Source organism: Mesoplodon bidens, assembly GCF_964165515.1.
Source record: "Mesoplodon bidens genome assembly, chromosome: 3".
In the NCBI taxonomy this organism is placed as follows: domain Eukaryota; kingdom Metazoa; phylum Chordata; class Mammalia; order Artiodactyla; family Ziphiidae; genus Mesoplodon; species Mesoplodon bidens.
The window spans coordinates 175976098-175988991 of NC_138178.1; the positions used below are offsets into that span (position 1 = coordinate 175976098).

General features: G+C 48.3%; 1 protein-coding gene across 1 annotated transcript; it reads right to left on the bottom strand.

Moving 5' to 3' along the window:
• Window positions 1–6067: 6067 nt before the first annotated feature.
• HSP90AA1 (heat shock protein 90 alpha family class A member 1) lies at window positions 6068–11918 on the bottom strand. The gene is made up of 11 exons (XM_081228624.1): window positions 11775–11918; window positions 11084–11245; window positions 10624–10990; window positions 10183–10316; window positions 9566–9886; window positions 9180–9345; window positions 8817–9007; window positions 8318–8465; window positions 7823–8091; window positions 7174–7507; window positions 6068–6868 (listed from the first exon to the last, which is right to left on the bottom strand). The coding sequence occupies exons 2-11, from the start codon at window positions 11243–11245 to the stop codon at window positions 6759–6761; spliced, it is 2202 nt and encodes a 733-aa protein (XP_081084750.1). The 5' UTR covers window positions 11775–11918; the 3' UTR covers window positions 6068–6758.
• Window positions 11919–12894: the final 976 nt, after the last annotated feature.

Below are 12894 nucleotides of genomic sequence, written 5' to 3' on the forward strand. Positions count from 1 at the left end.
ACTTGGAATTAAAAAAAACAACAGTGCTTTTTGGACCACATTTAAAGCTCTAGAACTTTCATTGGTCTAGTGTTGAGGACTTAACAGTACTTTCATGAGAAGATGATGTATGTTAGGGACTTTCCTGGTGGTCCAGTGGTTAAGAATCCGCCTTCCAATGCAGGGGGTGCAGGTGTGATCCCTGATCAGGGAACTAAGATCCCACATGCTGCAGGGCTACTGAGCCCGCGCACCACAACTAAGACTTGACACAGCCAAAAATAAATAAACATTATTTAAAAAAAAAAAAAAAGATGACGTATGTTCTGAGCAGAGAGATACACTTGGCAGATAATTGCTCAGCTCCTCGGAGATGCAACAACATCACAGGATCTTTGTTCAGATTTTGATGGTGCTATTAATACACCATGACTCACGAAGAGCCCTGCTTCCTGGAATGTTCCTCCTAGGAGGAAAAGTGATGTTCCTTCCTATAGAAGCGTAATCTCTTATCACACTTTCAAAGGTTTGAGCAGATCTTGAAGTCTTAGAAAAAGGAAGGACATCTTTCCAAATTATACAAAATTGTTTAAACAATTTGCCATCCCCACAGGAAGGGGGGAAATATCAGTTGTGTGTACCAGGTATTCATTCAATCCACAAATACGTATCAGGTGCACTGGGCTGGCAGTGAGCAAACTATGTACAAGCTTACCTTCGTGGTAGACAGCAAGACGGACCGTAGACTAATTGCAGGACAATCGTGAGACATGCCACCAAGAAAGGGAGAGGATGCAGGGAGTGTAGCCACAGGTAAACTGAGGCCAGGCAGCGGGAGGATTTAGCCTGGGACAGAGGGGCACGAAGACCATCCCAGGTGAGATATTGCTTCATGGGTACAGAGTTTCTGTTTGGGGTATGAAAAAGTTTGGGAAATAGTGTTGATGGTTGCACAACATTTTGAATATAGTTAATGCCATTGAACCGTACACTTAACAATGGTAAACGTTAGGTTATGTACATTTTACTGTCCCAGGTGGAGGAGCTGTGATGTGGTGTGTGAAGGCCTTGAGAGACCAGGTATCTAGGACACAGCGTAGGACAGGCTCCGTCAATCACACGCTTTGAATGGGTCTTTGAATGGAAAAGCAGGTGTGGAAAAAAGCCGAGGTCTGTGGACAACCCACTGGGGAAGTGAGTAGTGGGAAACACAGTCCATTCATGGCCTCACCTCTTACCCGTGGCCACTTGAAGCTGCAGTTTCCTCATCTATCAAAAGGAATCAGTAATGATACTTAGAAGATTGAAAACTCAACTGAGAACCCAGAATAATTGTTGAAGCTGGTTGATGGGTATGTAGTGGCTCATAAAACAGTTCCCTCTACTTTTGTGTGTGTGTCTATAAACATACATAATATAAAATTTACCATTTTAACCTTTTTTAAGTGTACAGGTCAGTGGAATCAAATACAATTACATTGTTGTGCAACCAACCATCACTACCATCCATCTCCAGAACTTTTTCATCATCTCCAACTGGAACTCTGCCCCCATTAAATACCAACTCCCCAGCCCCCAGCCCCTGGCAAACACTATTCCACTGTGTCTCTATGAATTTGACTGCTCCAGGGACCTCATATTAAGTGGAATCATACAGGGGACTTCCCTGGCAGTCCAATGGTTAAGACTCCGAGCTTCCACTGCAGGGGGCACAGGTTTGACCCCTGGTCAGGGAACTAAGATCCTACATGCCCCAGAGCCAAAAAAAAAATTTTTTTTAATTAATTAAAAGAAGTGGAATCATAAATACAGTATTTGTCCTTCCACGTCTGGCTTACTTCATGTAGCTTACTGTCCTCAAGATTTATCCATGTCATAGCATGTGCCAGAATATCTTTCCTCTTTAAGGCTGAATAATATTTCATTGTGTATATGATGTACATTTTGTTTATCCATTAATTCACTGATGAGTGTTTGGATTGTTTCTACCTTTTGGCTAATATGAATGACACTGCTATGAACACTGGTGTACAAATACCTTTTTGAGTCACTGCTTTCTGAGTATATACCCAGTAGTGAATTGCTGGATCATATGGTAATTGTTCATTTTTTGAGGGACCACCAAACTCTTTTACATTTTTTCAATAACAAGTTTGAGATATTCATATACTATATAATTCATTCACTTTAAAGTGTAGAGTTCAGTGACTTTTACTATATTCACAGTATCGCATAGCCATCACAATCAATTTTTCAACACTATGATCACCCCAAAAAGAAACTCTACACTCATTAAGTGGTCACTCTCCATGGCTCTTCCCCAGAGTCCCTGGCCAACCATGCAGCTACTACGTTCTGTCTCTATGGACTTGCCTATTCTGGACATTTCACATGAGTAAGATCATACAATAAATTTGTGGCCTTTTGTGACTGGCTTCTTTCACTTGGCATGGTTTTCAAGGTTCATTCTTTCTATGGCAACAATATTCCAAATAATAGTCCATTGCACCATTACACCCCATTTATCTATCCATTCATCCATCCATTGATGGTCATTTGGTTTGTTTCCACCTTTTGGCTTTTATGAATAATGTTGCTATGAAAACGTGTGTACACATATCCTGTGGATACGGAGGGCTGACCACGTCATTTATATAAGGGACTTCAGCATCCTCAGATTTTGATATCCTTGGGGGTCCCAGAACCAAGCCCCTGAGGGACAGATACCCAGGGAGGACTGTTACGTGTTTTTGTGGACACGTTTTCCATTTCTCCTGGGTACATACCTAAGAGTGGAATTGCTAGATCATATGGTAATTCTAGGCTTCACTTTTCCAGGAAGTGCCAGGCTGTTTTCCAAAAGGGCACCGTTTTCCATTCCCATCAGCAGCAAGGTTCCAATTTCTCCACGTCCTTGTCAACACCTATTTGTCCCTCTCTGCTTTTTGCAAGTGTTTTGGAAATCTCCAAAATAAAAGTTAGGAAAACAATTAGAAACTGTAAGTTAAAGTGTTTGTAAACTGTGAAGTACTTACACTAATTTGTTAACAAATATTTGAGTGCCTGCCATGTGCCCAACACCAAGTATCTGGGATACATAAGAGAACAAAACAAACATCTCTATTCTTGGAAGTCAGGACTGGTCCTATTGGCTCTTCCTAAACCTCAATCTTTGGAGGCAAGGTCGTCAGACCCTAGCTCGGGGCTGTGGGATAGAGAAGCCAGTGGGAGCTGGCGTGCTTGCGCCCTGGTACCATCAGTAGGATTATTCCCACCTGTAGCATAAAATGGAATAAGGGGCACCTCATGAGGATGAAACAACTTCAGAGTTGGTGGAGCTGATCTACCAAATCCCCTCAGTATTCCTGGTATTGAGGACGTTTCTCAAGGGGTGGGCATGGGGTCGCCCATCCTAAAAAAGCAGCCCCATGGCAGACCATAGCAACTGCCTTCCCATTGGCTAAGTTGCTGGACAGTCTCCAATCCAGGCCCGAGGCTAATGGCTCACGTTCAAGGCACACACGGTTAATCAGTTTCAGCCTCCAGCTTTCTCTCCTCAGACGCCAAATCTCACACATCCCGGCTCTCAAGCCTGGCCTATTATGCTGGGAAGCCCCCCACTTCTTTGTTGAAGTGGGGTCAGCTTTGTGTCAGCTGCCACGCCCTTCCTGGAGCACCCCCCTCCCCGGCCCTGCCCCACCAGCTGACCCCTCCTAGCTCTGGGCTTTCACCTCAGCTGGGGCTCCTTGGCCTTCACCGTGGCCAGCTTCCCCGTGATGCACCTCTCATCTGTGTGCAGGGCTGGTCCTTCGGTGGCATTCAATCAAAACATGACAAATCCGTGCTTGGTAGGAACTACTGAAAGTTCTGAGGCCCGAGAGAGCAAGGGCACAGTAAGCTAGAGGGGGCTGGCACTTGCGGACCTGAGCCCAGGTAAGGAAGGCAACCTCCCAGGACTCACAGAACAGGAGGAAAGGTCCTACCTGACCAGTCACCTGCTAAGCCCACTACCTAGGAAGCGCCAGAACAGGCTTTTTTTTTTTTCCCCAAGGTTAAAATGAAGCAGAACAGGCTTTTAAGGTACCTTGGCTCCAATTTACAAGAAATGAGGTGCAGGACATGGCCGGCTCAGTCACTTTTGAACCCCAATAGACTGCTTTCTATACCTTTGCGTTGCTTTTTTCATTTGCTAATCGTGTACACTCATGTACCACACACCATTAAAATTCACCCATTTTGTGTACTTTAAATTGTAATAAACATTTACAGCTGTGCAGCCATCCCCTCAAGTTCTGGGGCACGGAATCTCGTCCCTCTGCAGTTATGTCCCACTAGGACTCCTGGCGCCAGGCAACCCGCTGAGCTGCTTTTTGCTGCTTTTTGCTTTTGCTTTTCTCGAATTTTACGAAAATGCAATCACAGTAGGTAGCTTTTTCTGTCTGGCTTCTTCCACTATGTTTACCTAGGTCTCGTTTCTCAGTTCTCAGCATACAGGTCTTGCAAGACTTCTTGTAAAATTTATTCCTATATGGTATTATGCATTTTAAAATATTAATGACTATTCTTTGTTGCTAACAAAATTTCAATCTGATCTCGTATCTTAGGATTTTGCTATACTTATTCTTGTACCAATTTTGTAGATTCCTTTCTGACTGTCCTTGCAGCCACATAATCTGTGAATAAGCAATGTTTTTCCACCTCGCACCACACCCTTGTCTCTGCTTTTCAGCACTCGCCTAGGCAGGGTGGGACCTAACCCTGGACTGGGCAGCAGCTGGCTCGAGACCCCGCCAGCCTGAGGGGCGTCACCTCCAGGCTGTGTTCGTGTGTCCTTCAGCTCAACTCCTCACCACCGCCCCCCATCCCGGGGCTGGGCATCCACTCTCTCCATGGTCCAGTCACTGGCACACGAGTTCTGGGGGTACTACAGTTCCAAAGTACACGTATCTGCCATAAACGCTTTCCAGTAACTCGGAAAACATGCTCAGTGGGAGATCTTTTTTTAAGTGGGAGACTATTTATAGAGGCTCTCAGTTTGTTTCCCTGAAATGCTCCTTTGGATTTAAGTGGATTCCTCTATATTCCTACTAGACACGGGAAACGCGGAACAAAACTTCCCCTCTGCCCTGGCCTTTCAATTCCTAATTCCTCAGCAGTGTGGACACCTCAATTCTCTCCTTAGACAAGTGGGAGGTAAGAACTGCTGCTGCAGAAGATTCTAAGGATTAAAGGCGATTACTTCACTGGGCACTTGGTACCCACTGAACACTAGGTGACAGATCTTCCGCAGCATAGGACTCTCAGGTCCTCTCCCTGCCCCCTATTCATCACGGTCACCCTTCACGTGGTCTTAGGCTCGGGATGCAGATCCTGTACAAAGCTGCTACCACCAACTTCCCCACAGCTCACGCCTCTCCAACTGCTGCTCACAGCCAGCGGCACCTCGGCACCTTCTCTACAGCCACCTCGCCTGACGCGCAATAAGGAACCGGAGACCCCGGAGCAGAGGCGGTTTAAGGTGGAACGGCACTCATTAAGTACGCGTGGTGAACAACTTCCAGACATTCCTAAGGCCGAGGTAGTTCAGAGACGATAATTAGAGCATCAGATACGTTTCACAAATACCGTCAAAGCACAGTTTGGACATGAAAATCCTACAGGAGAATGGTATTAGGAAATTTAACACATAGTGTCAGATTCACCTGTTCTCATCTGTGTCTTTTAAGGATATATGCTCTGGGAATTCCCTGGTCGTCCAGTAGTTAAGACTCCAAGCTTCCACTGCAGGGGGAGTGGGTTCAATCCCTGGTCAGGGAACTAAGATACCACCTAAGATCCTGCATGCTGCACAGCCAAAAAAAAAACAAAACAAAACAAAAATCCCCAAAAAAACACATCACGAGAATGTATGCTCACCCCCCACCTGCCACCTGAGTGTGCCCTGGAAGATCACAGCAGTAAGACTCCGGCAGTCCACACCGATCATCTATTCCCTTGACTCCTCGTAGGCAAGTGTGCACACCTAACATTTTACATTCTGGGACCATCCCGTCACCTATACCCACCCCCCAAATAAGACATTTTCACGTAAGTTCTTTTTAATTTATCTGTATTTGTTACAACTTTTAAAGCAGAATGTGACTCGAGCACTATGTCTCCATTCACAAAACTTGCTCCGAGTCACTTTTCAAACAGCTTTACAACATGCCTAGATAGGCTTATAATTCTGCTACTCTCAACAACACTTTTCTGTGGAAAACAAGCCCTATGTATGGACAGTAACTCCCATCAAGTTGGTTTTGGTTCAGTTGAACATACTCATACTAATTCCTAGGGGCCTGGCACATGCAGTCAACACAGGCGATGGAAGGTTTAAAAAGTAAATCCCAGAAGATGAAAGTTGCTTTAAGAAGTATTTTCTTTTAAACATCAAGGTATATACTTCAGAACACTTCAGTGACAGAAGATTTGGTCTACTAAAGAATCCGCTTGATAGCTGAACACTTCAGACCATGAAGTTAACGTAGGTTACATACACCTTACAACAAACGCTATAAAATAAGCCAACATGAAACTAGAAAAAAACTAGCTCTGCTTTTAGTGCCTAAATTATCACAGTATCACACTTAGTAGAAAGAAATCTTATCTTCCCCTTAAGTAGTTGTCATGCCATACAGGTTTTTAAATGTTAACAAAAATAAAGAAATACTTGAAAACATTATCAGAAGAACTGAAAACAAGAGTGTTGAACACGCGGCTACGTATTCCTCAGGCAGAGCTCAGTCTACTTCTTCCATGCGGGACGTGTCATCGTCTCCTTCGAGGGGCGGCATCTCCTCCGTTACAGCAGCACTGCTATCGTCAGCAGTGGGGTCATCTTCATCAATACCTTTTTGGAAATAAACACCACGGATTAGATTTCCTAAAACCACCTAACTATCCCAACACTGCCAGTTCATACCCACCTTCCAAGGCTGAGCAATTACAGGGTATATGACCCTGTTTCATTTTTTATCCTGTACAATCAAAAGGCCTATTACACCTCTTTAACTCACGTGGCTTAGGGTTTCCCAAACTGAATGGGACAGCCCAACTTTGTTCAAATTGCTGAAAGTTATGTTACCCTTTTCAACAGTCATGTGTTTAAGCTTTTCCCCCAATAGTACTGACACGTGGTATTTGCACAAGGCTTACCAAGACCAAGTTTGATCATCCTATAGATCCTGTTAGCATGTGTCTGAGGATCCTCCAGACTGAAGCCAGAAGACAGGAGAGCCGTTTCATACAGCAGGATGACCAGATCCTTCACAGACTTGTCATTCTTGTCAGCCTCTGCCTTCTGCCTCAAGGTCTCAATGATGGAATGGTCAGGGTTTATCTCCAGGTGCTTCTTCGCTGCCATGTAACCCATCGTTGAGTTGTCTCTCAGCGCCTGAGCCTTCATGATCCTTTCCATATTTGCTGTCCAGCCATACGTGCTTGTGACAATGCAGCACGGGGATGTCACCAATCGGTTAGACACGACCACCTATAATCAAAACACAGTGATAACTAGGCCTAAGAAGATTTCATATTCTAACTTGTAAGTACTTGTTGTCAGCTTTATTATGAACATTTAAAGAACTTCAGTATTGACGAATCAGAAACACTATTTGCAAACTCAGATACCTAACATTTTCTTCCTTTGAGTTCTCTTACACTTGAAGTCTTTAAGGATCTTGAGATCTATATCCATCACTAAATGGAAATGCTAAAGTTTTCTATTAGTAAGTTAAGAAAACTTCAGTTTGAAAAACACCTGACACTCCTTTTAAATGTAGGTGAGAAGACTGTATTCACACACCTTTTCAACTTTCTTCTCCAAGATGTCCTTCATGATTTTGCAGAGGTTTTCAAACTTTGTCTTTTTTTCTTCCTGTTTCTTTTTCTCTTCTTCGTCCTCTGGAAGTTCCAGGCCCTCTTTGGTGACTGACACTAAGGTCTTCCCCTCAAACTCCTTCAGCTGCTGCACACAATACTCATCAATAGGCTCGATCATGTAGATCACTTCCAAGCCGTGCTTCCGAAGACGTTCCACAAAGGCAGAGTTAGCTACCTGGTCCTTAGTCTCACCTGATATGTGAAAAAGTTTTAGATCCGTAACAGGAAGCAGTTTCATTTCCTTTTGTTTCTTCCTATGTAGTCTGTTCTAAACACAGACATGGGCTAGGCTCACACTACATTGCCTAGATTAACCCCTACTAATTTATATGTTAACACCACACGGGTAGAAAACACACCCAACTGTTCCTATGGAATCACAAGCACAAAGATACGACTAACATTTATTGCCCATTACCTGTGATGTAATAGATGTGTTTCTGGTTCTCCTTCATTCTTGTGCAGTAGTCCTTGAGGGAAACCATCTCATCACCAGAAGCAGAAGTGTAGTACCTCAACAGCTCTGAAAGTTTCTTTCGATTTTGAGAATCTTCATGTATTCCAAGCTGAAAAATAGGTGAGCTTTAGGAAGACTTTCTCTGCATTAAAAAGTCATTTAAAATGACAAGCCATCCCTGGTGGCACAGTGGTTCAGAGTCCGCCTGCCGATGCAGGGGACATGGGTTCGTGTCCCGGTCCGGGAAGATCCCACATGCCGCGGAGCGGGTGGGCCCGTGAGCCTTGGCCGCTGAGCCTGCGCGTCCGGAGCCTGTGCTCCGCAACGGGAGAGGCCACAACAGGGAGAGGCCCGCGTACCACACACAAAAAAATAAAAATAAAAAAATAATAAAAATAAAAATAAAATGAGAAGCCAGTTTGATTACTAGTCCTAATGGTGAAGTGTGTTTATAACTAACCTTAATGTTTTTAGAGAACTGCTCATAAAACTTCTTGTAGTTCTCTTTATCTTCTGCCAGTTCAGTGAAGAGTTCTAAGCATTTTTTGACCAAATTCTTCCTAATAACTTTCAAAATTTTGCTTTGTTGCAGCATCTCACGGGAAATGTTTAAAGGGAGATCCTCCGAGTCCACCACGCCTCTGATGAAGTCTGAAAAAACAGACCAAATACGCCCAAGGTCACTCCAAAGACAAAATCGACAAAAACGTAAACCCGAAAAACCACAGACGAACGACTTTTTCCCCTTTAAAAACCGGGAGTTGATCGGCTGAACTGCTCTGACCGGTGACGGCGGCCGCTCTTCCCGCCCAACCGCACTTACTTAGATACTCGGGGATCAGCTCCTCGCAGTTGTCCATGATGAAAACTCTGCGAACATACAACTTAATGTTGTTCTTTTTCTTTCTGTTTTCGAACAGGTCAAAGGGAGCACGTCTTGGGACAAAAAGAAGAGCTCTGAATTCCAGCTGTCCTTCAACTGAAAAATGCTGTAATAAAACACAGCCAAGATCAAGACGGTGCAATCAACTTTCACCAACAGGTACCTCTTAACCCCCAGAGCCAAACACTTGCAGTTACCTAACTTCAAGACTTCGGGAGAAGGACGGGGCAGTGGGCAAGAGAAAGCTGCCAGAGACCACCCTCAAATTTAACGGTCTGAGGCACAGCGCCTGCAGAGGCCCCGGCTTTGACGCCCCCGGCGCTCACCTTCACCGCCAGGTGATCCTCCCAGTCGTTGGTCAAGCTCTTGTAGAACTCTCCGTACTCCTCGTTACTAATGTCGTCCGGGTTTCTGGTCCAAATAGGCTTCGTCTTGTTCAGTTCTTCCTGGTCGATGTACTTCTCCTTGATCTTCTTCTTCTTCTTCTTGTCACCATCCTTCTTTTCTTCCTCCTCTTCCTCAGAGCCAACATCTTCTATCTCAGGTTTGTCCTCAGACTCCTTGTCTTCTTTTTCCTTTTCTTCTTCTTTGTCTTCCTTTTCTTCTGCCTCGTCGTCACTGACTTCTTTATCACGTTCCTTCTCCACCTTCAAAAGACGTAAGTAAATCACCTCTCCATCCCAGAACTAAGAAAATAAGCTGAACAGCGCTGAGGCACTTACACCCAAAACCAACTCAAAACAGTAAGTAGCCAGGAAGCTACTCATCAGCTTCTGATGTTATCTCAACAGCCCTGGGTGCCTGGACAGAGGAAGACAGAGCTCCACCCACCAGCCCAGTAAACACTGCACGTTCTGAACTCCTCTTCTTTTATCAAGAGCTCTAAGGACTAAAGATTTCAATTCAGTCGCTTTGGTCACCTACGTGAAAAACAGACACTCACAAAAAGAGTGATGGGATAGCCGATAAACTGCGAGTGCTTCTTCACAATCTCTTTTATTCTCCGTTCCTCTAAGTACTCAGTTTGGTCTTCTTTAAGATGCAGAATAACTTTTGTTCCACGACCCATAGGTTCTCCTGAAAAGGAAATGGAAAATCGAGCTCAATTTCAATCTCAATGGCCTAATCAAGGTTCAGGAACATACTGTCAATTTAGCTCTCCTAGCAGTCATTTTAACGTCTGTGAAGCACGGCTTTACCCTTACTGCAAACGGAAAGACTCCCAGAGCAGTTAACGGCCAAGATAAACAACCGCAAGAACAGGCTATCCCACTTCAGGAAAACACAAGTTTTTTTTTTTAAAAACACACACTTCACAGCACCTTCAGGGGCCCACTGCCCCCACTAACGACTGACCCAGCAAGGTGCTCTCTCGGATGCCCACCTGTGTCAGTCCTCACTGTGAAGGACCCTCCTGCAGAAGACTCCCAGGCATACTGCTCATCGTCGTTATGTTTGGTGATCACGGTCACTTTCTCGGCCACCAGATAGGCCGAATAAAACCCGACGCCAAACTGGCCAATCATAGAAATATCTGCACCAGCCTGCAAAGCCTCCATGAACGCCTTGGTCCCAGACTTGGCAATGGTACCAAGATTGTTGATCAAATCGGCCTTGGTCATTCCAATCCCGGTGTCCACAATAGTGAGCGTGCGATCTTGCTTATTCGGAATGAGGTTAATATGCAGCTCTTTCCCAGAATCTAGTTTACTGGGGTCTGTCAAGCTCTCATACCTGATCTTGTCCAGAGCCTATTAAAAAAAACACAGAAGATTACGCACAAGGCCCCTAAATGGTAAATTTTACACCGAAACTAAATCCAAATTCTACATTGAAAGACTTACATCGGACGAATTTGAAATAAGCTCCCTCAAAAAGATCTCTTTATTCGAGTAGAATGTGTTGATGATCAGCGACATCAACTGGGCAATTTCCGCCTGGAAGGCGAACGTCTCCACCTCCTCCTCCTCCATCGGCTGGTCTTGGGTCTGGGTTTCCTCGGGCATCTGGAGAGGACACGGAGCCAGTGAGGCCGCCGGACGGGGTCCCGCCACGTCCCGCGCCCGCTTCGGACGCCGGTGCGCGCACGAGGCGCCGGCTGACAAAGGGATGACCTCATTCCGAGGCCCCAGAGCCGCCGCAGCCCACGCCGGCCGCACGGGCGCCGCTCCCGCGCGACTCCGCCATGACGCCGCCGCCCCCCACCCCCACCCCGGCCGGGAACCGGGCCCGGGGACTCCTCCCAAGGCGCAGAACGCAGGCCCCCGCGGCTCCCGCCCCCGCTTCCGCGGAGCCCGCAGGCCCGCCCGCTCCCGCAGGGGGGAGGGGAGGAAAAACCGCAGCAGGCCCGAGGCCTGCGAGACGCCACGGCCGCCCCGGCACCGCCTGCCGAGGGGCCCCGGCGGAGGGGGGTGCACCCGCCGCCGTCTCCCGCCCGGCCCCGGGTCCCCGTGGAGCCCCCCACCGTGGAGCCGCCTCCCTCGGAGCCCCCCCCACGCGGAGCCCCCCCCGGAGCCCCTCCCGCCGCCCCCTCACCTCGGCTAAAGGACCGCAAACGATCCGCAGCAACGCAGCAACAGCACGCAGAAGCAACTGGCGCGCCGCCCCCGCGCCTCCCTTATATAGAGGCGAGCCCGCCCAGCGCGCGGCGCCTATTTCCAGAAGCCTCCCGAACCTTCCGGAAGAACCCTCCCCAACCGCCGCCGCGGCCGCGCGCCTGCGCCTGCGCCTGCGCCCTGGACGCCGCCCGCCCCTACCCCGGGCCCGCGCGGCCCCACGCCCTCGCGCCCCGCCCCCAACGGCCGTGCCGCGCGCGCCCGCGCGGCCCGCAGGGCGCCTGCGCGGCGCGGAGCTCTCGGCAAGGTCTCGCGCCTTCCGGGTCATCACCCTCAGCCCTGCCCCGGAGCTCGCTGCGTTCTGCGCGCCGGCGGCCTCGGCCCCACGACCCCTGCTCGGCGCGCGTCGGCCCAAAGGCCGCCCTGGTGAACCGCCACGCCTGTCCAGGCCGCGGGGAGTGCGACCGGGGACTGAGTGCCCGTGCTCGCGGCTCCGTGAAGCGCAGAAAAGTAAACTCTCGGTGGTTAAAACGTGTCCCCAGGTTGTGGAAGCTTCGGCTCCTCCACCGTTAGTGCCCGAGACTGGGGGCCCGGGGCCAGGTTTGGGGCCTTGAGGCCGCATGTAGGAAATCGAAGCAGGGGTGAGGGGTCCGGTCCCGTGTCACATGTATACGCCCGGCGCACTGATCAGAGGCTCAGAGCCACGGTTAGGGGTTTGGGGGCCCTGGGCAGCGATTGGGCGTCTAGGGCCGGGTCGGGAGGTACGGGGCGCACTTTTTTGCCGGGGGCAGCGATTATGGGTTCAGGGTACAGGAATTCTGGCAACAGGTGCCTCCCAGAGCCTCGTTATGCAGAGGCCCGGGGCTGCGGCCTGGGTGTGGGGTGCAGAGGTGTGTGAGCGAGGAGTGACCCGCGTATGTGCATGGGGAGCAAAGGGGACTCGTGGGGCTCCCGTGCGGCTGTTTCTGAAGCTGAGGTGGGATGGGGAACGAGGGGTTCCCCACTCATCGCTATAGACCCCACCTCAAGGCAGGCCGCCGCTCGGATTTGGGGACTGGTCCTGTCCTTAGGCCCCGCTGTGCCCAGGAAGAAATGTTGAA